Genomic DNA, 27,359 nt, shown 5'->3' with positions numbered 1-27,359 from the left:
ACCATGGCCACTCAAGTGTAGCCAGACTTCTACAAAATGCAGTTGGGGCATAGCTGAGCAACCACGCTGGCTTTGTAACATTACACTAGACTTCAAACTTTAGAAGTCACACTAGTGAGAGCACACAATGGCAAAAATCTATTAACTGGTTGCTCAGTTTGGGTTCAAGACACTTAATTGGATGGAGACAGCATGTTAAGGAAAGTTTGAAAGCTGCACTAAGCAAATTAAGTAACTATCTAAACAACTTCTTTACATCTTAGGGTTTTGTGCAAATTGTCCATTTACACATTGAGCAAATATACAAATACAAAGCATCAAAGGCACGGTAATGTTATCTCCCTTCTTAACACTTTGTAAAAGTCCATTAATCTGTCAGCTAACAGCTATGTGAAGTACTGTAGGTAAATCTAATTGAATTGTTAATGCTCAGTGTCGTCAACGTTTGAGGGGGAAGTGAAGTAACAGAGCTTCACTCAACAACCATGGCATAAGTGCTCTTTAGCAAGGCACCAAGACAACTAACCCAAAGAGCTTAGCAGTAATATGCTTCCATATTCCAAGGAGCCATGAGAAACATTCCTTGATTAAAAAAACCCGAAAAAGTAGTGCTCATGGACAGAATAAAAAGAAAGTGACGGAAACACAGATGGCATAACATCAATAAACAAATGCTAGCTCAAGGTTGACATGAAGAACGTGGACATGTGTTGAAGGACGTGAACAGACAAACGAACAAAGAGGACAAACATACACACAACGATTGAAGCAACTCTTTGCCTCTGCAGCAGAGGGTATCCAGCACACCTGTTCTTGATCCACTGCTGCCATTCCTTCCCACAGGCAAAGTCATCCTTTCAACCCCCTCAGAAACTAATGCATATATAACTACAGAACTACAGACAAACTGCAGCTGCTACAACTCAGGCCTGTTGAATGTGTGCATGTTTGTGTGGCTGAGTGTGTGCGCTCTGGAAACTTGTCCCTTGTTACTGGTTCGCATGCATAAAAGCAAAGCATCGAGATCACATGGACGACATCTAAATGTGACAAAAAATATACACCCCACATTGTCCTGTGCACAAAGACCAGTGCAGCTCATGTATTCACTCTGATCCTCAAACAGAGCGAGACAATGGTCACTGTTGCATTATGTAATGTGTCTGCTGTCACTTCACCCAGAGGACACTGCAACTGGACCTTCTCTTTAACTAGCACCAGAAGTAACTGCAGGATGGGCCACAGATCCAAGGTGTGTAACGCCTGTCTGTCCGTCTATGCTTGTGTGTGTGAGTGCATGTGTGTGAAAACACAGGGTATGTGTGGGTGTTTGTAGAGACAAGGGCACTAACTCAAAGCCATGTTTGTGGGCGAGTTTGAGGGACAGAAATATACAGATAAATACTTAGTGAGGAGAAAATATGAGAGAATGTAGGCCCATGTATAAGAATGAGACATGAACAATATGTTAAAGGTGTGTGTGCGTGCGTGCTTGTGAGTGCGCGCACAGCAACATTCTGCAGGCAGAGACAGGAAGCACTGCTGTGGGGAGCAGGAACAGCGGTGCTGATCAAAGCCCAGGCGGGTGACACTATGGGCGGAGTGCCATTGTTTATTCACCAGCCACCTCTCCCTTTTGGCAGGGTGAGGTGAGCATGTGTGCTTGTGACTGTGTGTGTGGAGACAGACAGAGTTTGAGACAGAAAGAGTTGGAAGATACAGACTTCTAGAGAGAGGGTGTGTGTGTGTGAGAGAGAGAGAGAGAGAGAGAGAGAGAGAGAGAGAGAGAGAGAGAGAGAGAGAGAGAATGAGAGCAAGAGAGCAAGAGAGCGAGAGAGAGAGAGAGAGAGAGAGCGAGAGAGAGAAAGAGAGAAGAGACACATGTGTGTGTGTGTCTTTGTACCTTTCTCTTGGCAGGCTAATGTGGGCTTGAGGTCTGTCAGATTTGGCAGCTGCACATTTCAGGGAAGTGCACACGCACACTCATTCATACAGCCTTGCACACTCAACATGCACACACTGACAAATATGCACCCATGCCTGTGCATATTGCTACACAAACACACACACCATGCACTCAAGTAATTCCAATAACTTCACTATTAATCTCGAACTCTTGTGTCTCATCAAAGAAAAATAAAAAAATCCATCCACAAATGGAGACACTTCACGAGGTACCACATGCACAGAAACAGATGACATCAGGAAGTGAACACTAACCCAACTGCTGGCTTCCTCTATATTGGTTCCCATTTCCCTTATCTGATATGAATAGATTGGACACATGAAAGCAAATATGATGCTTTCATCTTGCTTTCACCTTCCACGGTCCTTTGACACCGGCCCGGTTCCAATGCATTAAAGCTGCCCACTCGTGCATTGATAACAGTTAAGAGATAATTGGTAACCTAAATATAACTGGATCAGAAATAGTGGCCCTCTAACTACTCTGACCACAGCTCCATGAGAGAGATCATTCATAAGAAACAAAGGCAGGAAGTAAGGTTAAACACTGGAGGGGGAGTTTTACAAAACCTCAACTTCTTTTTTTTTTTTACCAAAGAGTTAAAAGGGGCTTAAAGACAGAGATACAAACTTGGGTTCAGAAAGTGCGTCCGTATTACATGCAGTTATTTGTTTCAGTTTAATATAAATAAAATCCTAAATTGATCTTTATGTTTCACATGAGGTCATAACGACATATAGAGCATATGATATTTAGTCTATTTGATACTCAAGCAGAGCAGAGCAGAACAACATGCTCCCACACACGCCACACAAATATCCTACTCCACCTAAACATCACTTACACAGAAAAAAACCCAGATAATGAGCATACTTAACTGTACTACCGTTGTTCTAAAAAAAGGGGTTTACGAGATACAAAGGTCTCTGCAGTGAACAACCACATTTAAGTCACAAGTACAGTAGAGCCACAGAAGGAGCTAAATTCAGGCTGGAAATGGCAGAACACGGCTGGTGAGGAGGAAAAACAAGAGAATCTGATTTGGTGCAGCATGCATTCAGAACAACTGTTTTGGGATTATCCCAATTCAAATGCGCAGCTAACTTTGATGTTATTTTCTTCCCCTCCCATTGTCTGAAGCCCCTCGCTCTCTTCATAATCCGAGCCCTTTGAAGTGAGCAACATGGAAACAATGTCAGCAGGCGACACACTCCCTCTGATTGCCCACTGACAGCTCTCCGCCATCTCTGTCTGTCTTTCCTTTCTCTCTCTCTCTCTGCCCCTTTCTTCTCTCGTCCCTCGGTTTGCTGTGTCAATCCTTTACACGTACTCCATCCATTCTTTGCCTCTTCTCCCCGTCTTTTCTTTAATTGTTTACGATCTCAAACTTCTCCTTACGCCAACTCCATCTTGTTTCTTTATTTATTTTTTTTGTCTCTTTATTTGCTGTTTGACCAAACTTACCTTCCTCTCCCCCACTGATTCTCTTCTACCGCTCATGTCTGGCCTTTAATAAGCAATTCAACCACTAATTGGACTCTCATTAGCGGGTGGTTAATACAGCAGGGATCATATTAATGAGGACACAGATAATGGAAACTGAAAGCCTCTGTCTGCTCCCAACACATACGCCGAGGCCTGTGTCTTGTGTACTACAAGAGGGGAGACAGTGTGTGTGTGTGTGTGTGTGTGTGTGTGTGTGTTGTGTCACGGTACAGTTAGATTACAAGCAACACAGCTACAATATGAGCATGTGAAGCCAAGAACAGCGTCTCCCTTAATGTGACAATCAAGAACCCTCTGGAGTAAACAAGGGATGAATTGTTATGTAATGTGCCTTTAAGTGTTCAGTGTGTAACCGCATCATAGAATAATGTTTTTGTCGTCCATTTAGATAGCAAACACTGAGAAGGAATAAGTAACTACTGTTTCCATTGAAACAGGAATAAAGAATTCATTATAATAATTGCTCATGACTGAATATCAGTTGATTTTTGTTTTGTAATATTGTGTCACTAAAGTATAAAAAAGCAAACAGCTAATCATCTGCAATGTGTGTGTGTGTGTGTGTGTGTGTGTGTGTGTGTGTGTGTGTAGTCCCAATGAAAATAAATGTGTGAAGCTTTGTTGATCATAATCTGAACACGGTGCAAGAATTAATGTGTCAGTTTAGAAATAAAGCGGCTGTCAGACGTGAACTCTGAAAAATGTAAAGAAACTGATGTCCTGACATTTTCCTGAGTTTGCCTTTCACATTTGAAGAATGCAGCAGGAGCCTGAGAAGAGCATGCAGGAGGCGGGACATGACGTATAAATTTGGTAGCAACAGAGGATATGATATTTCAGACAGTTCCTCTAGTTGTGAGGCAGAGCTCAGAATAGCTATTACAGAGCAAAACTGCCCGCTTTAGGAGAGAAGTCAGGTCTGAGTGTGTGTGTGTGTGTGTGTGTGGGGTGGGGGGGTGGGGGAGATATACAGGGAGGCTCACAAAACCTCACTACTTACTATATGAGGCAGCTGCAACCACAAACAGACAAGGTTGAGTTCGGAAACATGTCTTGATCCCAGACACAACAACTCTTTATTTAGTGAGCCACACCCAATCAACTGACACTGTGTCCCAGTGTGGTTGTTGGGGCAGAAGGCAGATTGAAAGATCCTGTGATTGCGAAAGAGGAATTTGCAATGGCGGAGGGAAAAAGACTGGCGAAATGAATGAATCATCCACTTTTATTCATCTGGAGTCTAAGTTATTAAGCAGTGGCATAAGTCAAACGTGGACATTTATCATCAAAAAAGACATTTGCACTTTCAGCTCTAAATATCATTAACTAAAATTGTGCTATAGATGAATTTAAATTACTTTAAAAGCAATAAACATGAGTAAAAAGTAAAGTTGACGCTAAAAAAAGGAGCAGAGCGTAAAATTGTATCTGTAAAAGGGAATGACAGTAATGATATAGACTTGAGAAGTGGGGTGAGGCAGACACAGCACACGAGCAAGTTTGCAACTAGCCATAAAAACGAAAGAGCGCATGCACAAACTGTGACCTTGCTTTAACAAAAGAACAGCGACCGGTGTCTACTCCATAAAAGTCAAATCCAGACAAGACTTTTTTTTAAGGTTTACTGACACACCCCACCCCCTACAGTTTTTACGTGTAAAAGGTTTTGGATTGACACCGCAGAGACCAGGGATAAAGGACAGGAGGTACATAAGACAGCCAAGAGATAAGAAAGACAGACAAAACACATGCCAGCTTGTGGACTCACCAAAGTGAAGTGCGGACGTTGCTAAAGGTACAATTTTCAAACCGCTCCATTAGTCAGTAGTAAAGTGAAAATAATATGCATTAATCCAAAGCTGCTTTCAGACATGCACTGAACTTGAAACACTTTTTCTGGTGGGACTGTTTGTGAGGATGTAAATTTCTGAGTCAGGTCTGTCATTTTCCGAAACAGCCCAGCTGAGAAAACAGCAAGAAAATGTCCAGAAGATTGACGAGCAAGTGAGTGGGTGGGTTGATGATATTTCTAACACGCAAAAAAATGGAAAAAATAAGTTTATTATTCACACGTCTCACCAGATTGAGCCATTTGCTTCTACTTTTGTGCTTTTCCACAAAATCAGCTCTGCTAAAATATGATGAGGTAAAAACTGATAATACAGTAATATTGCTCTGGGCGTCAAATCTAATACGTTTAGTAAAAAGATCCATATTATGTGAAGAGGAGAAGCAGTTTTTATACTCAGCCAGTTTATATAAAAGAGGAATATTGCAGCAGAGTAATCTAGTTTCGCATATCAGGATTGCTGATAGATGCAAGTGATATCAAGTGAGTGTTCTCTTAAGTGGCTCTTCGCTGACCTTGTTGGCCTGATCGGCTCGGTGAGTTATTGTCGTCCGCTCCTCATCCCATCGGGCGTTGGACTCCTCCAGCTGCCGCTCCATCGCCAGCTGCAGACGAACAGCCTCCTCCTTTGAGTCACATACAAACGTCTGTAGCTCCGCGATAAGCTAAAGGTGAGAAGAACATGAATGTTTTTAATAAAATTTTTAATTGATGCTCGTGTGTGTTGAGGATCGACAACAACTGCCTGATGGACTGAATATTGTTATGGGCACTGGTCACTCTAGATAAGCTTATGTTTTGTAACGAGTGATGCAGTCAAAATGAAAAGAAAACCTGCCGCCAGATGCAGTTCAACTGGTGAGGTGGGTGACCAATGCAGAGACTCATGCTGTTTAGAGGGGAAGAAGGTCATTTTCTGTCGCTACAATTAGAAATGTCACCGAAACACTTGTGACTGAGGACTATTTGTAGATGCTACAATACGATGGTCTTTTATACGCCTAAGGCTACGGTAGAGAAGCTACAGGCTGTGACAGGTGTGTGGGTCAAAAATAGGTTTGTTAGAAAAGACTGAAATCCGTTTTTTGTAGTGGAAGAATAAACCAAGTTAAGACCACGTGATTTAATCTCCCTGGGCAGGTCTCAATCTACCTGGGTGGGCTGTGAAACACTGTCATGGATTTGGATGGCAGTAACAACCTCCTTAAAACACTGCTTTTCCCGGAGTCTCATGTCTTTTTTGAGACAAGACAGAAGATAGAGCGAGCTGAGAAAAAGAGAAAGGGGAGGCAAAAAAAAAAGAAAAAAAACAGACAGGAAGGAAAAAACAACTTCCTTTTTGAAGAGCAGAGTGACTTTGTGTTGGTGAACTTGCGGTGCACACTAAGATGAAAAGGAACTGCCTCAGCTTTGAAATCCTCCAGTCAAAATTAACATTCTATTTAAGCCACTGTCAGGGAAAGGCAGAGGAAAGATGAGAGACAGTAAAAGAGAGAGGGAGAGGAAGGGAGAGAGGGGGAGAGAAGAAGGGGGTGTAGGGGTGCTGCTGCTAGCTTTGGGCTAGATAGATAATTGTTTACTGTGTTCAAACTCTGGAGGACTAGCCCTGCTGGAATCTGCACGTTGTGTGGGAGTATGGGAGTTAGGGTGGTGCGGGTCGACGGGAGAGAGTGAGAGGGACAGTGTGAGAGAGTGAGAGGGAGAGAGAGATTAGGCTTATTTTGTCAGTGGGAAAGCCACATGAAAAGAACAAATGGCACATTATTATGGGAACATCATTTCTGGGCATAATAATTATTTTGCAATATGGAGTCCCTGCATCTGCTGGTCTTCGGCCACGGGGCGGTGGTGGCACTCTAAACTACACAACTCAGCTGCCTGTCTTGTGATCCCTGTATACACACACCACTACACCTTTTTCTGTGTGATAGCCAGCCAGGCCTTTTAAGTCACTAATGGTCTGGTGAGACTTCTCTATTTTCCCAGCCTGATAGCATCTCTGTTTAGGGCTAAAGGCTGGCTTACTTCTCCATGAACCTGAGGCTAAACACAACAACACAAAATTTCTCGATTGTTAGATTCGTTGCAATAAAAGTTATGGAAAATATCTGGAGCAACTGACTCGGATATTTACATTCATACATACAGCCCCTCCAGAAAATTTCAGGAAAATTTCCGGACTTTAATGTATGTCTGAAAGCAGCCCTGGTCTCAGTTTGCTTCTTGTCTATTCTATGTTCTCACATACAGTATTTTAACACAGCTGAATTCCTGAAAAAGCTGTTCTCATCCATGTTTGCTGGTTTCAGACAGGACAACAAGTAAGAGATAGTGACTGAAACGCGGCCCATTATGACGACATGTTCACCAGCACTTACTTTCAAGCCACGTTCGACCAACTGCTCTGCTAAAATACAGATTTTATAACCGTGACATCCGACGTCCGATAAAAAGACCATACACAAGTTAAAGACAACAGCTGTTCAGTGATTTCAGCTATATGTACTTGTAAAATGATCACTTGGAGAGAAAGCTGGAGGCAGCAGAATATCTTTTATATTTTTGTCTTGTCACACAGCCCTCAACCTCCATCTGTTTAACAAACTGCTGATCCGCCACATACTCCACACGAGTAGACACAGATTTGCGTGGCTCGCTTCTGGGGAAAGTAGCTAATGTTTGTCCACAATGTTGTAAGATTTGTCTGCAGATGCTAAATTGGGTCAGTGAATGTAGACGCTCCTCATCCCCATGACATAATGGAAAGAACAACAGCCAATGGGTCATCACTCACCGTATTGATATAAGTATTGATTACAGCAACTTTAACATTGATCAATATAGATAATAACTCATGTTTGAACAGTGATGGCAATATAATACAATATAAGGACTGAGATTGTATCAAAAGGATTAGATCCTGTCACCGGTTTGGTGAATACATGCCTAAGAGACATGTAAACACTGTAGAACTAAATAACCAGTGTTGTGCTGAAATAAATGAGGTGGATTTGCATATAGAGTGAACTTCAACCTTTTTTTTCCCAGAACATGGTCCTTCTCATGCACTGTGCCTCCCATGACAAATTCCTTCCACCTCCCACCTACTCCCACGAGGACGGTCAGGGATAAAGTAATGATCTCCCACCAGCACCACTGCTACCACCCACTGTACCCTGATCATTAAATGGGGAAAGAGAGCAGCCCTGTTCAGTTCACAGGTCACCCAGGAGGACCACTCACAGCTAGACGCTTAACACACAGGATTGGATTGGAGAGACACTAATTAGGAGAGCCTGTGTATGTGTATGTATGTGTGTGTGTGTGTGTGTGTGTGTGTGTGTGTGTGTGTGTGTGTGTGTGTGTGTGTGTGTGTGTGTGTGTGTGTGTGTGTGAATAAGAGAGGCAGTGGAAGAGAGACAAAAGCAAAGAGGTAACGTGCAAGTGAGAGGGATGTGTGTGTGCATGCACGTAAACATATACCCTTACGTGGTGCGTCTCCAGTCCCCTCAGGATAATGTATGGCATGGTATGTTTTTAATTGGGCTATTAGCCATGCAGTTGAGCTCAAGAGCGATGCCCCCTGTCAGACACTGAGGGGTTAACAACTGGGGTTAGCCTTTGAGGTTCAGAGGCCTCTTGTTTACATTTGACTGAGTTGCCCCAAGGGGTAGGCAACAAAGGTCCCTCCGTTCCACCTTTACCTTTTAAAACAAAGCCGTCCAAGCCCATGACAAATAGCCTGCATTAATCACACATATTAATATGTTTGCACAAAAACCCACACCTCCAGCATCAGCCTCTGTATAACAACACACTTCACCAGAGGTGTTGAATTCTGCACACAGAGACTTTTCTTTAATGTCAGAGAGTGTTGTTTGTTGAGCCTGTGCCAGCTTTCTGTCCCTAAAACAGGGAGAGTAGGATTAGTCACTTGTTGCTGTCTGTGGCGGCGTACCGCACTGGGCAAAGCGGGCAAACATGGCTGAACTTTCACACAGCATTCAACTTCTTTTGAAGTCAAAGCATTGTGTAACCTAATAAGCTACCGTTTTCTCACAACATCTGCGCGTCAACCCCGCTTTCAACTCTGCGCCTCTGCCAGCCAACTCAAAATGGGGGGATTTAAAGAGAAGAAAGAAAGAAAAACAACAAAGCCCCCTCTTTGGGTAACGAGGTGCAATTAGGGCCAAATGATTGTGATATTTTAATCTGCTAGAAGACGACTCTTTTCTTTTATATTGTAAACACTACTCCGGGTGTTTTGGATCCTTTAAACCGCCGAGGTTAGAGCCACCTGAACTTTTGAGACAGAGTGTGTCTCCTGGTTGGAAGTTATATTCCTGGTTGGAGTGAAGAAATAATGTTAAACATATGGCCCTCAAACAGAAAGGTTTGGAAAGTGTGGCCAGGCAAAAAGTTGTAGAGGCAGTTGATAGAGAATGAAGGGGTGGAGAAAACAAACAAATGTTTGCAAGTGTGAGAAATATAATTAGGTTTCTTTTGAGGTTGATTTACACTTCGTCTTCAGGATGTTGCAGAGGCTAATTGTGCTGGATCAGTAGCTCCAATCATCACTGATCCAAACAGCTACAGCGATCACACAGAGAGGCGAGCTTCTGGAGATTCAAGTATTGCTGATAGTAAAGCAAATTGTCCTTTAGACTAATTCTTCTCCTAGTTGCTAGCTAAGCTTTTCCCAGTGCACACTTCCCATTATCACTGATATTAATGAATGCACGACATGGACGGTTGATATACGACACACTGATCTAGTCTAAAGTGATTCGATGGACAAAATTATACAGTCGATGATAAATCACTTCCATTATTGGAGATATTGATGTTGGAACAGATGGAACAACTAAATGCAGAAGCCTCAATGTGGATGCATCATCAGCACTCAGAATTCTAACAGCTCGCTATTACAGTGCAAGGTAGAGCAAGCAATGTGTGGATTCTAAAGTAGCAGCAATAGATTTTTGGTCACTTGGGGGCTATTAACTGATTAAGGACACTAGGAAACATCAGCAGGAATTTTCAGTTGTGTTTCAATTTACGAATGTAAGGTTAATATTTGCTGACTATTGGCGATCTTTTTCATATCACACAGGTATTTGATTAATTGTTAATATGAAAATATGGATTAGTGCAGCTTTAAGAGCAAAAAAGGGAAAATCGTAAAAAACCTCATGCCAGATATGGGGAGTGTGTGTCCACGTTGTTGTGCAAATGTGAGTTGGTGCATATCTGCTTCAGGGTAAAAGGCAGGGTAACTTGTGTGTGTGTTTTCATGTGTGCTTCCTCACATTTCCCATCAGTACATTTGTCCACATTTTCAAACTGTTCCGTGGGAAAGGTAGAATATAAAATGAAAGAGGGGGGAAAAAAGGTAGAAGAGAAAATTGATTACCTGGGCAGACTTGGTGAGCCTCTGACTGTACTCCTTCTCAATCTGCTTCAACCTGCTGTTGGTCTGCAACAAGAAGGGAGAGGAAGGTGTGAGAAACAGATATGCAGACAGACGGATAGACACACACAAAGAGGGCGAGTTGTGAAATTGAATCTTCTGTTAGGAAGTGCACAGACACATCACCTTCCCAATCTACCCATGCCTGCTTGCACACACAGGCACGTGCACCCACGCACACACTCACAATGACCTCTGCCTCTTGGCAGGGTCCGTGTGGCGCAGGCCTGTGGCCCCTTGGCATATCGCCAGTCCCAAGGCTCATGTGTGCCAGCAGGCCGCGACAGGCATGGTGCACAGTGGGCACCACCCTACTGTCTGATGCCCTGCCAACAATTCATCACTTAACAAGAAGGGGGGCAGGGGGGAATTAAAACTTTGCTGCCAATTAGCTAAAGGGAGAAAAAAAGAGGTGATCGGGAGATGCTGGGAGACAACACAGTGAAGACAGAATGGAAGTGAGTGGAGATTGTTGTTAAGCGTTTATTGGGGACCGCTCATCTCTTTGTTTTGTGTTGTTTCTCTATGGGAAAGTAGCCAGCTGGAAGCAAAGACCGCGAGTTTCTCATACAAGATCTGTCTCCTTTCAGCCGACTGTGTAGTAATGCCAGAGTTTCAATGAGAGGCTGAATGGTGGAGTGAGATAATTAGGTGTGAAGTGCTGGAATTTGATGGTGATGTCTATGGCTACACAAGGTCCAAAAACTATTGTAGAGACTCCACGACAGGAAGACATTTGGGCAAGGGGTGGTGCCTGGGTAGAGCATCCAGGAGGCAGGACATAACGTTTAAATTCTACTGTGGAAAGCACAGTGGTTTTGTTTACAGCACATTGATACTGGTGCCGTCCCAAAAGCTCTTGAATCTCGTTGCTTTTTTTCCAATTTGAAATCTTCGTCTGTCGTCCATGTGTACAGCACATATTTTTATTCTACATTTTTCATCTGTTGCGTGTTAGGGCTGGCAGAAAAAGTTCGGGAAAATGTCTGGAGCCAAAACACGGACCCTCTGGATGCAGCTTTAGAAGCTCGGAAAATGTGTGATATGATAAGCAATAAAGTTTAAACGCTTCCTTTTTCATTCTAGTAAATTTCTGTCCACAAACAAATAACTATAAAGATTTGACACAATCAATGCAGAGATTTTTTGAAAAACTATATCAATATGCATGAAACCTGATTTATACATAAAACACACATACAGACAGATCCATGCAGCCTGTACACCCACGTACAAAGACACACACACACGCACGCACACATCTATCTTGTCCTGACAGCCACTGACATACCGACAACTCCCTAACAAACACGGTCTCATTGAATACACCCCTCGTAGCCATCAACACCTGAGCTTCGTTTGGACTCTGCACCCCCATTCAAACACTTCCTGACAAACACCGCCGTCCGCTCTGAGCGGACACACCTGTCACCACAGAAACACAGAGCCATCACCAAGGATACAGGCCTGTCTTCCTGCGCCAGGACGCTCTGAGTGGCGGCCCGCGCGTCCCTAGGGGCCCTATAGCAGCTGATGAGAGAGGGAGAGACAAAGAAGGGTGTAGAAAAGGCAAGAGAAAGAACTGTGTGTGGGAGAGGAGCGCAAATGGAGCCCTTCGATGTTTCTTCTTTACAGCTGACACATTTGTTCCCTTTAATGCTGCAGGACTGCTCAATCTTGGCAAGAGCTTAGCTCAAGTGACACTGGGACAGTTAGTGTTTAGTATAGTGAGCTAAACCTGCACTGCATGGATTTGTCAGCAGGCTAATTTTCTTAGAGAAAACACCCAAAAACAGCATGGCACTATTAGAGGCACCATTCTTTTGATTGAGGTTATCTTTGTAATTTATATTTCAACATAAAAGCAATGTGGCTCTGTAGTAAAAATGAAAGTGAAAAATCAGCATCCTCTCTGCGACTGACTGTGGGGTAATGAGGTGTGTGTGACTATCTACTGTATATGACTGAGTTCACATGTGAGTGTATTCCTGGAAACATATGGCCATATTGACATGCAGGCATGCTCAGATGTTTCATAAAAACATAAAGAGCTTGCTACTAGCCTATTCCTTTTACCGACAATCACTCAGGGGAATTTGGCAGGAAGCATTTTACAACATCATACATTATAGAGCTCAACCATCTAAAAACACATTAAAATGGCTGGATATTGATGAAGATATGGAGGGTACATGGAAGGAAAACAGCCAAACAAGGCTGTGACAAATACAAAGGGAGAAATCTGAGATAAATTAAAAGCCCAGCCATAAGTGTGTGTCAGTGTGAGTGGTGTATTGTGTGTGAGCACTTTCAAAGAGACTACCTGTGCCCTGCCAAAGGCATTTTCGTGCTGAAGGCACTTTGAGGCTGTATCAGGCTCTTCAATCGCCTCTTAATCCTAGCAGTGTGGAGTGCGGCTGCTTTGAAGTGTGTGTGTATGTGTTTGTGCATGTGAACAGGGTTTGCATGTGTATGTGTGTTAAAGAGAGTGGAAGTGAATCTGAAGGCAAGGCATGCACCGCTTACCAGAACTTAATTAATAATCTACAGTGGGAATCAGGCCAAACACACACACACTCTTAAAAAAAGGAATGACGGGAGTGGCAGAATGAAGGGTGACAACTTTCCAACTCGCCCTCGCCCTCACCCGCACACACAACCAAACACACAAACAGGCTTAAAGATATGCACACAAGTCACACCTCAACAGAGACGATCGACAAACAGGATACATGAGGGCCAAACACACATCAATAGTTTTATCTATAGCTATTTGGAAGTGAGATTGTGTCAGTGAGAAAGTTTGTGTTGTTTCTCATTCCAGCGGTATTATTAAAAAAGCATTTTCCAGCCATGGACAAAAATATTGTCTCCATATGGCTTTTTTCTCCGATATGTTTACAATCATCTCACATTACATAAAACGCAATCATGGTTTTCAGCATCGCCCTAAAGCTGAATTAAAAAATAAGACATCAAATCACACTCAATACTCGACAGGACATAGACAAACACAATGTGACAGGTGAATGGACAAAGGGTAATAAGGGTTTAAACCTATAATATGTAACTTCTAAGTAACGTCGAGAAGCAGCGTGGGATCATGGGAGTTTTTATCCTCACCTCCATTGCCATGAAATCTACCTGACAAGACTCATGCTTACGGATGAGGTAAAGTATAAAAGTTTTATTCACGTTATGAAACAAGTAGTCGATACAAGTGACCAATACAGACAGCCCGACGGGCTAACGGGCTAGCAGTTCCTCATACGTCATTTGCCGCAAAGTTATAGCAGAGACGGGCAAAGCCACGAGTAAGAGGATAAAATTCAAATATAAGACGATAAAAATGAAACACACTGTTACATTGAATAAAATTGGGCATTTCTCTGAGTTTGAACATTTGTGGAAACAATTTGGATAATGTAAGTACACAACAAATATATAACATTGGTCTAGTTGTTTTAGACAATTTAATCAAGAATTTCTACATATTACATCTTTAGGGTGAAAATTATTCTCACAGCACATTCCTTTAATAGTGTTTGGTAGTTTCACCCTGCACACAACTTGCTGTGTATTGCACTCCATGGAGCCGATTCGCAGGGTTCATTTCTCCAAAACAAAGCACAAAACCAATTTCAAAGAGGAGCTTTCCCCATTGCTCCACCAAAGCCTTCAGTTTTAGTGGCAGCAGTATTTGTAAGCATTCAAAATGATTCTCTGTTCACCAACGCATGTCTCTCATACAATTTGAGTTCAATCTGCCACGAGGGAGAGCTGGGAGATGTTATTTGCTAGTTTGTCTGTAATCATTGCTGTCTTGCTGTGCTTGCCTGTGTATCCGTGTGTGCAAGAGAGAGAGTTTGTGCTGTAATGACAAGAGGCTTTATTTCCATTTCACAGTTTGCCATCGCTGGCTGTCAGTAGTGATTCTCATTCATCCTGCTGCTCAGTGTCAGTGCTGCATCACACACAGTACAGAGAATAATGCATCATGGCACACACAGACAGGCATACACAGATAAACATACATCAAATACACATACACACACACCATACCAAATGTTCAGTGATTACACACTCAACCAGCCAGTTCTTGGTATCAGAACCCCAATTACATCCATTACCATCAGTTTGAGTGGGCTTAACATTTAACACACATCATAAGGTCTAGAAAAAAAAAAAAGCCTTGAATGCTTAATGGAGGAGTTTCTTGTAGAATCATCAGATTGCTTTAACATACGCAGGTGGACAGATGTAGCAGTCTCACTCTCCATGTACAGAAAAGGTCCCAAGTTTGACTAAGATTTCAACAATTTACTTTTTCCAATTGGTCGTTGAACTTTGATTGACCCCATGACAAAAAACAAATCTGTATTTCTAGTTTTCTGGCTGGTAGATCTCTCTTCCTGTCTATTTATGCCTCCATCCTTCTTTTGATCAACAAGTCTGCCTGATGTTCAGATCAGGAACTTAACCCCCAAAAAACAGAGCCCAATATCATGGTGTCCCACTTAAAAACTCAACTTCAAACCAAAGTGTAATCTATAGCGTGCAACAAGATGGGAGCTGCCTGATGCCATGTTTTAAATGCGATTGAGAAAGTGTGTCGCTTCCCTCCCTCCTCTTGGATGACTTCAAAAAGTGAGCAAGGGAGCTGTGTGATGTTTTTTTGGGACGGCAGATCCTTTACTTTGACTCTTTCATGTGCTGGGTGACTCACTCACTCTCTCTCTCTCTCCCTCTCTCTCTCCCTCCCTCTCTTTCTCTGCCTCTGGGCCCGATGGTGCACTGAGGAAACGAGGAGCTCACATAGGTCTGGGCATGCGTACACTCGCACAAACACACATGTGTTCACACAAGAACACAGTCTCTAGCGCATTAAAATGCTTTAATGTGTGATCGTGCATCCGCTATGATGTAAACACACTTGCAGCAAACAAATTCCGACACAGAGCTCCAATAATCTGAATGCCCCCGCACCGAATATCCTAAACTTTACACCCTTTCTCCTCTTAAATCTGATTCTCCGCTCCCTCTCCCCCATCTCTTTGTCTCCCAGTTAGTCTGTCAGTGAGGTGAATGTGAGCCCTCTTTGATCATCCCTCAGCTTGTGTTTCTCTCCTCCTCGTCTAATCCATGACCGACTGAATAATGTGATTTGGTGTATCTCCAAATGGCAGAGGACCAAACTAATAAGTCAGCAGTGACAGGGGGCAAGGGAGAAGAACAAGACGTGGCTATGACAACAACAATGACAACAACCTTGTACCACCATCTTCTGGCAAAGAGATAGAACAGTACCCTCACTGTGTGAAAGTATTTGGGATCAAAGCTGGTGTGTATGGACTGATATGGATGTCATTTTCTTAAATAAATCTCTCTGCTCATAGAAAGATTTCTCTATAGCTTCAGGAAGATGAAAAATATCCTCTTCATTTCAATAATTGATCTCATGACCTTGAGGATATTCTTCTTGTCTCAATAAAACTGATAAACAAACCCAAACCGCTTTCTGAAGAAGGAAGATGCAAACAAGTGTGGTGCAGTGTTGTGGGGAGTTGTAACTTCTGTGGAAATTTTGAAAATCTGCTGTGCATGCTTTTTGAACTAAAAACGCTTTGGGTGGTCCGTTCACAAGTGCACAGCCCGAAATATGAATGTGAATGCAGCAAGAACACACTGAAGACACATTAAGATCCAATCAGTCAAACCACGTTTGAGCACGGTCAGAGACACGTGTCCACACATGGGAAATTGTGTAGATGCATCTCCAGCCACATAAAAAGACGGTCTCGTCAGCTCTGTTCATAGCACAACAAACAAAAGTTATATACAGATGATTTTCTTGTGCCAAACAACTTAAATGAGGTTTTGAAGTCTGATGTACCAAAAAGCAGCTGCAGTCGTCTACCCCAGCTGTATCCCTGAGCACAAACAAGTTTTTCAGTTTTTAGCAACTTGCGATGGTCGCTTAAAAAGGAGTGTTTTATTTACTTCTCAGACAAAATCAATGTGTGTCGGGAGATAAAATCTGCTCAGAAATGATCATTTGAGACATGAATGAACTGCAAATCCTGTCAACTGAATCAAGATGTTAGGAAAATATCTGGATTGTAGATTTAGATCTATATAGGGCAGCGATGCTCATAATCTAAATAATCCCCACAAGTTAATCTTACCGAGTCACTTTTGATCATATTTATTGGTTATTGTTTGTTTTGATCTGCTGTTGGACGTGGACTAAACTCTGGACACATTCCTGATGTAAATGAGAACACAAGGTGATGTGTCAGTTGCTCCGGACATTTTGTGGAAACCTTCCTGCCCATGTGAGAATGCAGCATATAAATGTCAGCGAATGAGTTGATGATGTTTCTAACACTCAACAGACGCAAAATTGAAACAAATATGTCAGGATGAAAAAGAGTTGCCGTACACCTAGAAGATGCCAACAAAAACGTCAACTTGGAAAGACAACAAAATTCAAGAGCTGTTGTCGAGAAGGGCCAACACTGGTGTAGTTAACAAAAACATGTGACCTCTGCAGTGGAATTTATACTTCATGTCATGCCTTTTACATTTGGTACCCAGGTGCCACCCCTCCCCTAAATGTTCCAGAGATCCAGATATGACCCAAAAAATCTGCTGCTTGCTTTAAACTCTAGAAAACGTCCGGACCCCCAATTTTCGTGTCTGGAAAGGGTTTTAAAGAAGCTGATTGGTGCCAAAGAAATTAGCACCTACAGTATACCTTACAGCAGTCGTCGATATCTGAAAGGTCAAAATAACAAGTCGACACACTCGAAAGAAAACTCCAGTTCCAGCCAGGGGACAAATCTCATACACTGTCTGAGCCAAACTAACTTTTATTGGGAAAACCTCAAAGTTATTGGATGAGCTTACACTATATCCTCGAAGCAAAAAAGAAGAAGAAGAGACTGAGTGCAAAACAGAGGCCTTCAAACCTGAGCTGTCTAGTGCCCAGCTTGTGTGTGTGTGTATTTGTATGTGAGTGAGAGCTGTCGTGGCTCTCATGTCTCGGTAATCACGTGGTGCATGGCTAGGGGGACACTGGTGGTGCTGTGACACAGGGAGCACCGATTGGCTACTGCATGCCAAAAAGATGATTTCTCATTGGCTGATGTTTGCCTCCAGGTGGTTTTGTCACACTTGGTTAGAGTTTGATGAAATGCCCTGTCCCTTTGATCTGAGGTGAAAGTAGGTGCGCGCGGACACACACGCACGCACATGCACAAACATGTACTGTATTTCGATCTTAGTGAGCACACTCATTGACATAATGCATTTTCTTGCCCCTGACCTTAATCCTCACAACAACATGCCCCAACTCCAGCCCTTACCATGACCTAAATCTAACCCAAACCATGACCCTAAAACCAATGCTTCACCTTCAAACAGCCTCTTAAAGGATGTGTCAGAAAGTGACGATAGGGCAAAATGTCCGTACTCCACAAGGTCAAAATGTCAAACTGGTCCTCACAAAAATAGAGGTATAAACACATGCACACACGCACACATGCAGTGGCCTAGGGAATCATCACATTTTTATTTAATTCTTTTTTTTAATACATTTTTTAAGCACAGTCATGGGGACGTTTACTACATTGGATGTAGTATACGCAGTTATACCAAGTACACCTAAGTATGCACTCACTCTCTCACACACACACGTGCACACTCATGGACAAACACAGTCATAGACAAACACACAGGTCAACACAGACAGACAAATTTGCAGATCTAATCTCTCTCTCTGCAGTTCAAAGAGCCGCGCTCTTCAGACGAAGAGTAAATATGAATTCAAGGTTCCAGACGTTATTCAAGCCTCCTGATCTTTTGTTGCACACGATCTCCCATCTCTAGTATTGACAAGCAGTGGGAGGTGAAGAGGTTCAACACAAAGGCCTTTTCTTTACTAACCAAACTTTTAATTTTTAACTTGTGTTTAATATGCTGCTCAGCATACAGAAGTGTGTGTGCAGTGTGCACATGCATGTGTGGTGTTCCCACACTTCCCTCAAAGCCTAGCCCTGATTTCTGGTAAGGCCGACTCTTTATAGGAAGCCCTGATGTTCTAGGCTTTGCCACAACTTGAAGGCAGAGGGGGGACGTGGGGAAAGACAGGGAAGGTGGGGGTTTTGGAGGGGAATAAAAAAGTTAGATAAGGAGGTGGTGTGGGTGAGAGGCAGGATTCATGCTAACTGTGGCCCAGAGATGAGGCATTTTTATCAGGCACAGAGGCAGCTTCACAGGCCCCTCAGTGGAGCACAGAGATTGGGAGGTCTGTGCACATTCATTCTCACCCATGAAAACACACACACGTGCACCAGCACACACCCACACACACACAAAATCCCCCCCACACCTTCTCAGCCTACCTCCATCACTTTTCCTTCCCTTTCTTTCTGTTTGTGTGAAGCTCAAATGTATAGAACTATCTTAACATCTGATGTTATCTTCTCTGATATTCTGTTTCTCATTATTTTATTCCAACAGCTCCAACTGTCTACTCCTAAAACATCCCCCATCTCTCAGTATCCCTCTCTGTCTTTCCCTTAAATGCTTGCGTCTTTGATGAGAATCCATTCATGGATTTAATGGATTTCTCTGGCCTTTTTTCCAGGATCTGGGCGATGTGTTCAAAAAAAAAAAAAAAAAAAGGGAAAAGCTGGCCTGCCCAGCTCTGCTTCTGAGAGCACAGTGGACTGCAGAGGACAGCATTTCTGTCTGCATCAAAAGAATGAGAAATTTTCAGCTTACAAAACAGGGTGAACAAGTCAATATGGATCTGAGGCCTGGCTGACTTCAATCCCATGTGAGCCAAAAAGAAAAAAAGAGCAATGAAGTCGTGAAACTTTTCACTGCCCACTCCGAAGTCAAACTTGGAGTCAGATTTGACAGTAGAAAAAATTGAGAAAGTAAGATGTTCAACCTTTGGTGAGTTTTTTTAGAAGCTTGCACTTTCAGCTGACAAAAAAAGGATGGAGAAATCATTAATCTCTTTCATGAAAAAGCAAAACTAGCACATTGCTGATATCGTTATCGGTCTAAGTTCAACATTCATTCTCACTGCTTTGAATCCACTCCAGATTCCCTGACAACTGCAGGTCATTTTCACCATATAGAAAGGAGAGAAGAGAAAGGAATTAAAGTGTGACAAAAAGATAAAATAACTTTTAGCTTCAAAACTGCCTTCACGTCCAAAAGGGACCGGTTGGAAATAGCGTAATTTCTTCAAATTAAGAGTACCCTGTCAAAAGGGCACTCCTTTCCTTGGATCTCTCTCCCCTCAGTACCCCTAGTTCTGTGCGCCATATGGAGCCAAAATGGCTGCCTGGGTGCTTTGGAGGTCCCTGCATTCCGGGGCTAATGCTGCGCAGCTGGCGTGGGATGGTGTCTAATGAAAAATGCTCTCTTTGATGGGCCCTGCCGAGGGATTAGGTTCTGATCAACACCACCTTAGGTCAGCTTCCTGCTAGACCAGCACAAGATTATGGGTGATTTCCCAGCTGTGGGGCCAGTTTCCGTCGTGGCGAGGAGAGCAAATATGACACAGAAAGAGAGAAAGAAAGAAAAAAGAGGGGACTTCAGAAGTTTTAATTGAAGCACTTCCTGGTTCACCAAGATAGCAAAAAGCAAAGCTGGATAAAGCCTCTAGTGAAACGCTGTGGGTTCTCCTATATGACCGACCCTTAAGTTCAATCCTTCAGTAGTACACATTTAAAAAATAATACATCCCATGATGCTAAGACGGTCAAAATGACTGAATTTCTACATAAGTACTTCTACAAAAGTACATGTAGTGTAGATTATCTCATTCAACTCTCTGTTTAAGGATCTAGAAAGAATATGTAATAGTAACATGCAGCGTTTTAATTGGTGTTCAGCACGAAATACCTCAATAACACTGAGCCATCTGTCGGTGCTTCTGAGAACATTAACTTCTCTGTGGTGGCATGACATAGTAGCAGATCTCTGCTACGGTGGTAAACCCAGGCAAGCCTTCCTCCCCTGGGAAAGGCTGTGGCTCAGTAGGTAGAGTGGGTCGTCCACTAATTGCAGGTGGTGGTTTGATCCTCCTGTCCACATGTCTAAGTGTCTTTTAACAAGACATTTAACACCCATTGCTTCTGATGATCAGATCAGTGTTGTGCATGGTTAGCTTGCTGCCATCGGCGTGGGAGTGTGTGTGTGTGAATTGCAGGGGAATTGGAAAAGCCTTTGGATAAAAGCTTTATATAACTAGTCCCACTCACATATACAAACAGGATCTATTTTCACTGTAAACACTGATATATATAAAGATGACATTCTTCACATGTTCTCTGACAAATATCAATCTGAGGAGGCAAACAGTGGAAGACAAAACAACTTTGTGAAAGGAGGTAAAAAAACAAATATTTTCAAAAAGCTTGAACAAAATATTGCAAAAACAAGATAAGAAAACACCTTTTAGACTCTAGTTACAGGGTGACACCTGCCTCCTTGTGCACTGCAAGTATATAAAAACTGAACCTGATGGATATAACTACGTAATGGGCTTTTTTTTAAAACAGTATTCTATTGGAAACTGACCACATGTCGTCTTTTACCAAACCTTCACTCACCTTTTCCTGAGCGGCGTCCTTCGCCTGCAGGTGGCTCCTCTCGAGGTCACTGCGGCTGTGTTCCATCTCAGTGCGGAGTCGGTCCAGGGCCGCCTTCTTGTCCAGGAGAGCCCTCTGCTTTTCCTCCTCCCGAAGCAATGCCAGCTCTGCAAGCTGCTGCTTATGCTGGGTGATGGCCCCCTGGAGCTCATCGCGTAGACTTGACAACTGATCTTCCAATTCTGAAATTGTCTGCAAAGAGAAAAACACAGATGTATAGTGGATTCAGGTAAGTGATATTAACTAATGGCATGCAGGCATCAACCCGCCTTGTAAATTATCTGGCGGGATTAAATAATTTATCTGACAAATACAAGATAGACGAACAGAAACAGAAAAAGATGATCTGTCCTGTAGAGTGAAAATATAGAAATAAATATCTCCAGATTACGTCATTAATTGCGTCAACTCCTATACATCAATACTTTATAATGATGACACCACAATCAGATCTTAAAAGTCCTGTATCTTACACTTTTCTGGAGTTTTAAGTTTAAAAAAAATCACTAAGCAGGTGTATTTGTGAAGAAACCATCTCACTGTAGTTTTCCATCTGCTTTCTCGTGTTTCTATAAGATAGTTTGTAGGAAAGTTTCCCAAACATGCTCAAATGTGTCTGTTGTCCTCTGTGAGGATGTAAGGAGGCTGCTGCGATGGCCCGACCCTTCCCTTGACCTCTCTCTTTGAACTGCTCAGCCTTGAATTTGCCCAGAAGAGCCCTTTATTAGTGCTGCCAGTGAAAGTCAACAAAAGAAAGCAGGAATGATAACGACTACTACCACACAGCCACTGAAACACCAGGAGTTAGACTGTCCTGACACGTGCAATTAAGTTTCATCTCAGGGGTGGGGGGGGGGGGGGGGGGGGGGGGGGGGGGGGGGGGGGGGGGGGGGGGGGGGGGGGGGGGGGGGGGGGGGGGGTGGGGGGGGGGGTGGGGGTGGGGGTTGGGGGTAGGGTTACACTTAGACTGTTCAGACAGAACTGCATCACTTAGGCTCGGTTCAGACATGGTATAGTGGACACAAGTACAACAGTTCACACCTGACATTAGGATACTTCCTGATATACTTGTGATTAGATCTCATTTCCCCGCTCTATAAGCAAATAAACGTGTATAATTTGTTTCCAAAAAGAACAAATTCTGTTGTTTTTAGCCAATCTGACTATACAGATGTATCCATTGTCAATGTGTGTGTGACGGTAAATGTATTTGCGTAGCTTTACAATGAAAACTTTCCCCCATTTGGAAAAAAAAAAAAAAAAAAAGAAGAAACCCCGATATATGGTGGTTAGTGTTAATATTGAGGCGGTGGCCACAAATAAAACAACATATTGTAACTGAGAAGTGCAAAAACACACGGTTCATTGTGAAACTGTAGCGGGTCAGAGGAGGTCAGCTGAGTAGGCAGTATGTCATTGTGGCCCAGGACGCATTTGCATTAACACTGTTAAAAGAACGACCACGAGTGAACAAGTGATCTGATCTGAAATACGTCCACGATGCATCTTAGGGGCGTTCATACCTGTACATAACACTGTCCACTAGTGACGGATTTTAATACCAGGTCTGAACAGGTCTGAATGGGTTGGTATGACGAAGATTGTTTGCAATGGATATGAGGAATAGGCTTCAAAACTGAAATTATTTCTTATTGGACATTTCACATCATTTCAAAATACAAGATTCAGTAAGAAACCCTGTGATACGCTGGCGACCGGTGTCCCCTTCCTCTATCACAGTGTCAGCTCAGATTGTCTCCTCCACGATCCTTAAGCAGAATCGAGGATGGATGGATGTAAAATTTATAAATACAAGATACTGAATAGCATTTATATAAAATGGGGCATCCATGTTACAGTAGGACATCACAGCTTCTAAAATAGACTTTATTTGTACTAAATAAGGGGCCAAACATGCATTTCATTTATCAGTTTAATCCAATAATTCCCTAAATTGTACTATATTAAATTAGCACAACATATAAAGTGAAATGTAGCTGGCACTGAAGGATGGAATACAGCTGCAGTATTTCACCCTTCACGACCTACATTGCATGTGTGCCACAGCTATTGCACATCCTCCCTCCTCTCCTTGGTTTACTTTCTTCCTCACTTTGGTTTGCACTGTGAGCTCTGCCTCCTGCCACCCCCCCCTTCCTGAAAGCCTGGGCATCCGAGGACAACGCCATGTTAAGGCAATCAGACAGAAAGTGTCTAAAGTCTTTTTTAGCGGGCACTGGGGAGAATTAAAGCGACTTCAAAGGAGTGTCACAAAAACAGGCAGCTGCTGTGGCTCAGTGTTACACTCCCTCCTACACTGGCACACACAGACACATCCACTCGTGCACACGCAGACAAACAGGCACACATGATCGAGCTGTCACACACACAATGACATGTATGAATGTGGCACGTTTAGAGAAAATTATGTAAAAAAAGAAAAAACAAACTAATGCAACCTTCCATCTCTATGTCCCTTTCCCCTGTCTGCCAACATTACCAATCTCTCCGCGCCGCTTGTGCCTTCAAGGGCAAGCAGCGATCAGATCTGAGCCCACAAGACCCTTTAATGTATAATTCTCTCTTTAACAAATGTGGATGATCTCTCCTCCAAAAAATCTTTTAATAAGTGCGAGTATAATCTTCCAGAACGGAGGCATTGGCGGTGACATGTCAGAAACTCAGGAGGCCAAAAGCGCACGTTTCTCTTGGAAGTCAAAGTGAGCGCAGGCGCTTCAGCAGTACATATTTTAGCATGCTGATGTGAGGCTTTGTGAAGAGGCAGTTCTCGGTGACAATAGGAAAGTGTCAGAGGAAATATACCGGGTAACACAGTGTCAGCTAAGACGACAAAAGACTGGCAGAGGAGAGGAGAAGAGCGGGACACTGGCTAAAGGACTGGGTTCAATTTAGAGAAAATGTCACAAAGTCAAACGCAAATGTAAAATACTACAAGAAATAACTACACTTCCTTGCATTTAATGAATATAGTTGCAAAGACAAGTTATATTTATATAAATTGCCAGGATGTGCAGACTTCACAACCTCAACACAGCTGCCACTCTTTTTCACTGTTCTCTGATAGGCAAGCATGAAGACAAATATGTGTGTGTGTTGTGTGTGTGTGTGTGTGTGTGTGTGTGTACACATAATTGACACTATGTTTAAGAGTATATTCATATCTTTGATTAAGAAAAGAATATATACAGAATTTTACAGAATTGGTAATAAGTTAAATATGTCATCAACATTAGATGAGTCCTAATAGATGCATGGTATATTTCTACAGTAATAATATAGGATCATTAATTTTAAAAAGTGGTTGTAGATTACATGGAACAGTAAAAATCATTTAGCATTTTAAAATCTAAAGCGATGACATGAAGATGACACACGGGTCGGAAGACCTTTCTCACAGTCGACACTATGTTTTAGCAAACACGGGTGGAACTAATGACATTTATAATAGCTGTATTCCATCTACGCATGCCAGTCCCATTATCCTGGTATTGTGTGTTCTGGCTCACAGACACACCTAAATGGAACAGAGCCATACTTTAATCATATTAGTTACACCTGTGCTCTTCCTGCAGCGACGACTCAAACCTCTGCTGTGAGAAATGTCTATAGTTTGACTTGAGCACCTGGAAAATATCTTACTTTTAATTCTGTTAACCTTTGCTATAAGCCGCACGAAAAAATAAGTCTATGTCTTTTGACAGAGAAGTTTTGGGACTTTGGGATTTAGTTTAGTTTTGCAGGTTAAATAAATTAGATCCTTAATGTTAGTGATCTTCAGAGTTTTTATTTTTACGTGGTGTTATTTACATGGACGCCATCGCGGGAAGTTTTGGTACACAAGTTGCTGAGTTGCTGATCACTTGTAATTTTACAGTCAACCCTAAATAGTAGCTTTTATTGTCGACTTGCAAACTGCATGCTCACCTCTCACAAGTGCCTGACACTAGACTTTACAGATTAACATGCATACGTTTTATATTATTTATATGCCTGTCACATCTGATCCCTTTTCTTTGCTTTTTGTTATGGTGCAAATATTGGAAAGATGAGTCGAGGTGTTGTGTAAACACTCTAGACGCCTAAATACAACACATTTTGTTTACAGTGTCCATATTTTTCCCACATTAGGACTTCAAAGCACAGAAACACTGAAGTCGGAACAACAACGTCACAACTCAGGAAATGGGAGAACACACAGTGAGTCTTAAAGTCAAGTGAAGCTAAACACCTCCTGCATCTAGGACCAAAGTTAATCCAGAGACATGAGTGGACTCAGTCTTTTCATCCAACTCTGGACAAGAACACTAAACACGACTAAGTACTAATCAGTAAACCACTGTCACAGTTTAATATAGTGTATCTAACCATCCTATACTGTGATTATACTTTTCTTACTGAACTCAACTTAGAAACCAATTTGTATGAGTATAATGTAAGTGATTCTTAAAGCTCAACATATACATATTTTGTGTATAATGCAGGCATATAGTGTAAGCAGTAAAACTGACATACACATATGAATAATACTTGACTGAACCAGGCGGACTGTCGTAATGAACGCTTCCCTGTTGTCAGTCAGATAAAAATCCATCTGGCTGAAATCCAAGATGTGATGTATGCACATACTAAATGGCTTCATGGTTGGAAAGAGAGTATGCTGTAACTCCCGACACATCACAGAGCATCAGTACACGCTCACGACTTCGCCCATGATCAATCGTTCTGAATGGAGGAAAAGAAAAAAACCCAGCTGAGTTCTAACAGAAATTCTCAGATGTATATGATGAAATCATTTAAGGAATCACAGTGACACGCCAGCTCAGTGGGACTCTCCTCCACTACTGGAGATCACTGAGTAACAAGACAAGACTCACTTGACAGTACCAGATCTCAGGGACCAATCATTCGGTAAATGACAATACACACAAGCACTGAGACAATCACTGTCCACACTGGTCTCGCTGTCTGCCTTGTTCTCTTCATCACAAATCCTCTTAGCTTTGACTTAGTCTGTCATCACCCTCTTCATTTGACTCATCTTAATCACGTACTTAGGATCGAAACACTTTGAAAAATTGACAGCATCATTATTTAGTCCATCACGGCCCAGAAGAAAGACCTCACAAGACTCTCGCTCTCTCCCATGCTGTTTGAAGTCCAGATGGTGTGTATGTTCCTTCAGGAAAAAAAGGACATAATTATTCTGGAGAATAACAGCCATAAAATGAGTTTTGAGGAGGAGCTGGTGTCAAAAATATGAATGTTGGTTTTTGCACAGAACGAACAAATTCTGTTGTATTCAAAATACAACAGAAATTCATGTATAATGTTGAGTTAAAGTTTCTGACGTGAAAAAAAAATAAACAAAACAGCAACAGCGAATTATATTTAATTGTTTTTATCATATAATGGAATTTGAAAAAAAAAAAACTTCTTTTGGTTTCAGTTTAAAATAGTTTTCATATTTTCCACAGTGCATGGGAGGAAAGAACCAAGGCCACCCCACCATAATTTAAACATTTTAGAAGGTGACGTTTTTTTCCCCAAAAAACGAACACCATGAAACTGCTTCGTCCTCTGGGGGGCATTGATCAGCCAACAGAACAACACGGTAACCGCTGCGGGCAAACATATTTCATCAGGAAGACGTTTCATCATCCTGGACTCGCAGCCAAACTCAAAGCTTCCTTTCACGCTTTGGTATTTTAAAAAAAAACGGTTTAAGAAATACTTTATTCTTTTAAGCGAACGGCAAGATTCAGGTCCACCAGACTGGGAATGGTGAGTTAATCCCCTGATTCGGTGAAAAGCAAACAACACAGCAGGCCTGAAAACCAGTCGCTTAATTTAATTCATTAGAGATTTCATAACATG

General features: G+C 42.4%; 1 protein-coding gene across 6 annotated transcripts in view; it reads right to left on the bottom strand.

Annotated features, from left to right (window-relative positions):
* cep112 (centrosomal protein 112) overlaps positions 1-27,359 on the bottom strand; it is a 96,441-nt gene that overhangs the window by 16,612 nt on the left and 52,470 nt on the right. For 5 of the 6 annotated variants that reach the window (XM_034593779.1, XM_034593781.1, XM_034593780.1 and 2 more), the window contains 3 exons: positions 21,426-21,656; positions 10,735-10,797; positions 5,837-5,986 (listed from right to left, as the gene is read on the bottom strand). In XM_034593779.1, coding sequence (XP_034449670.1) covers positions 5,837-5,986; positions 10,735-10,797; positions 21,426-21,656 — 444 coding nt within the window. The remainder of the gene's footprint in view (positions 1-5,836; positions 5,987-10,734; positions 10,798-21,425; positions 21,657-27,359) is intronic. The other variant, XM_034593783.1, reaches the window with a different exon arrangement.

Source organism: Hippoglossus hippoglossus, chromosome 8 (genome assembly GCF_009819705.1).
Source record: "Hippoglossus hippoglossus isolate fHipHip1 chromosome 8, fHipHip1.pri, whole genome shotgun sequence".
Lineage (NCBI taxonomy): Eukaryota > Metazoa > Chordata > Actinopteri > Pleuronectiformes > Pleuronectidae > Hippoglossus > Hippoglossus hippoglossus.
This window is presented reverse-complemented; position numbering and strand designations above follow the sequence as displayed.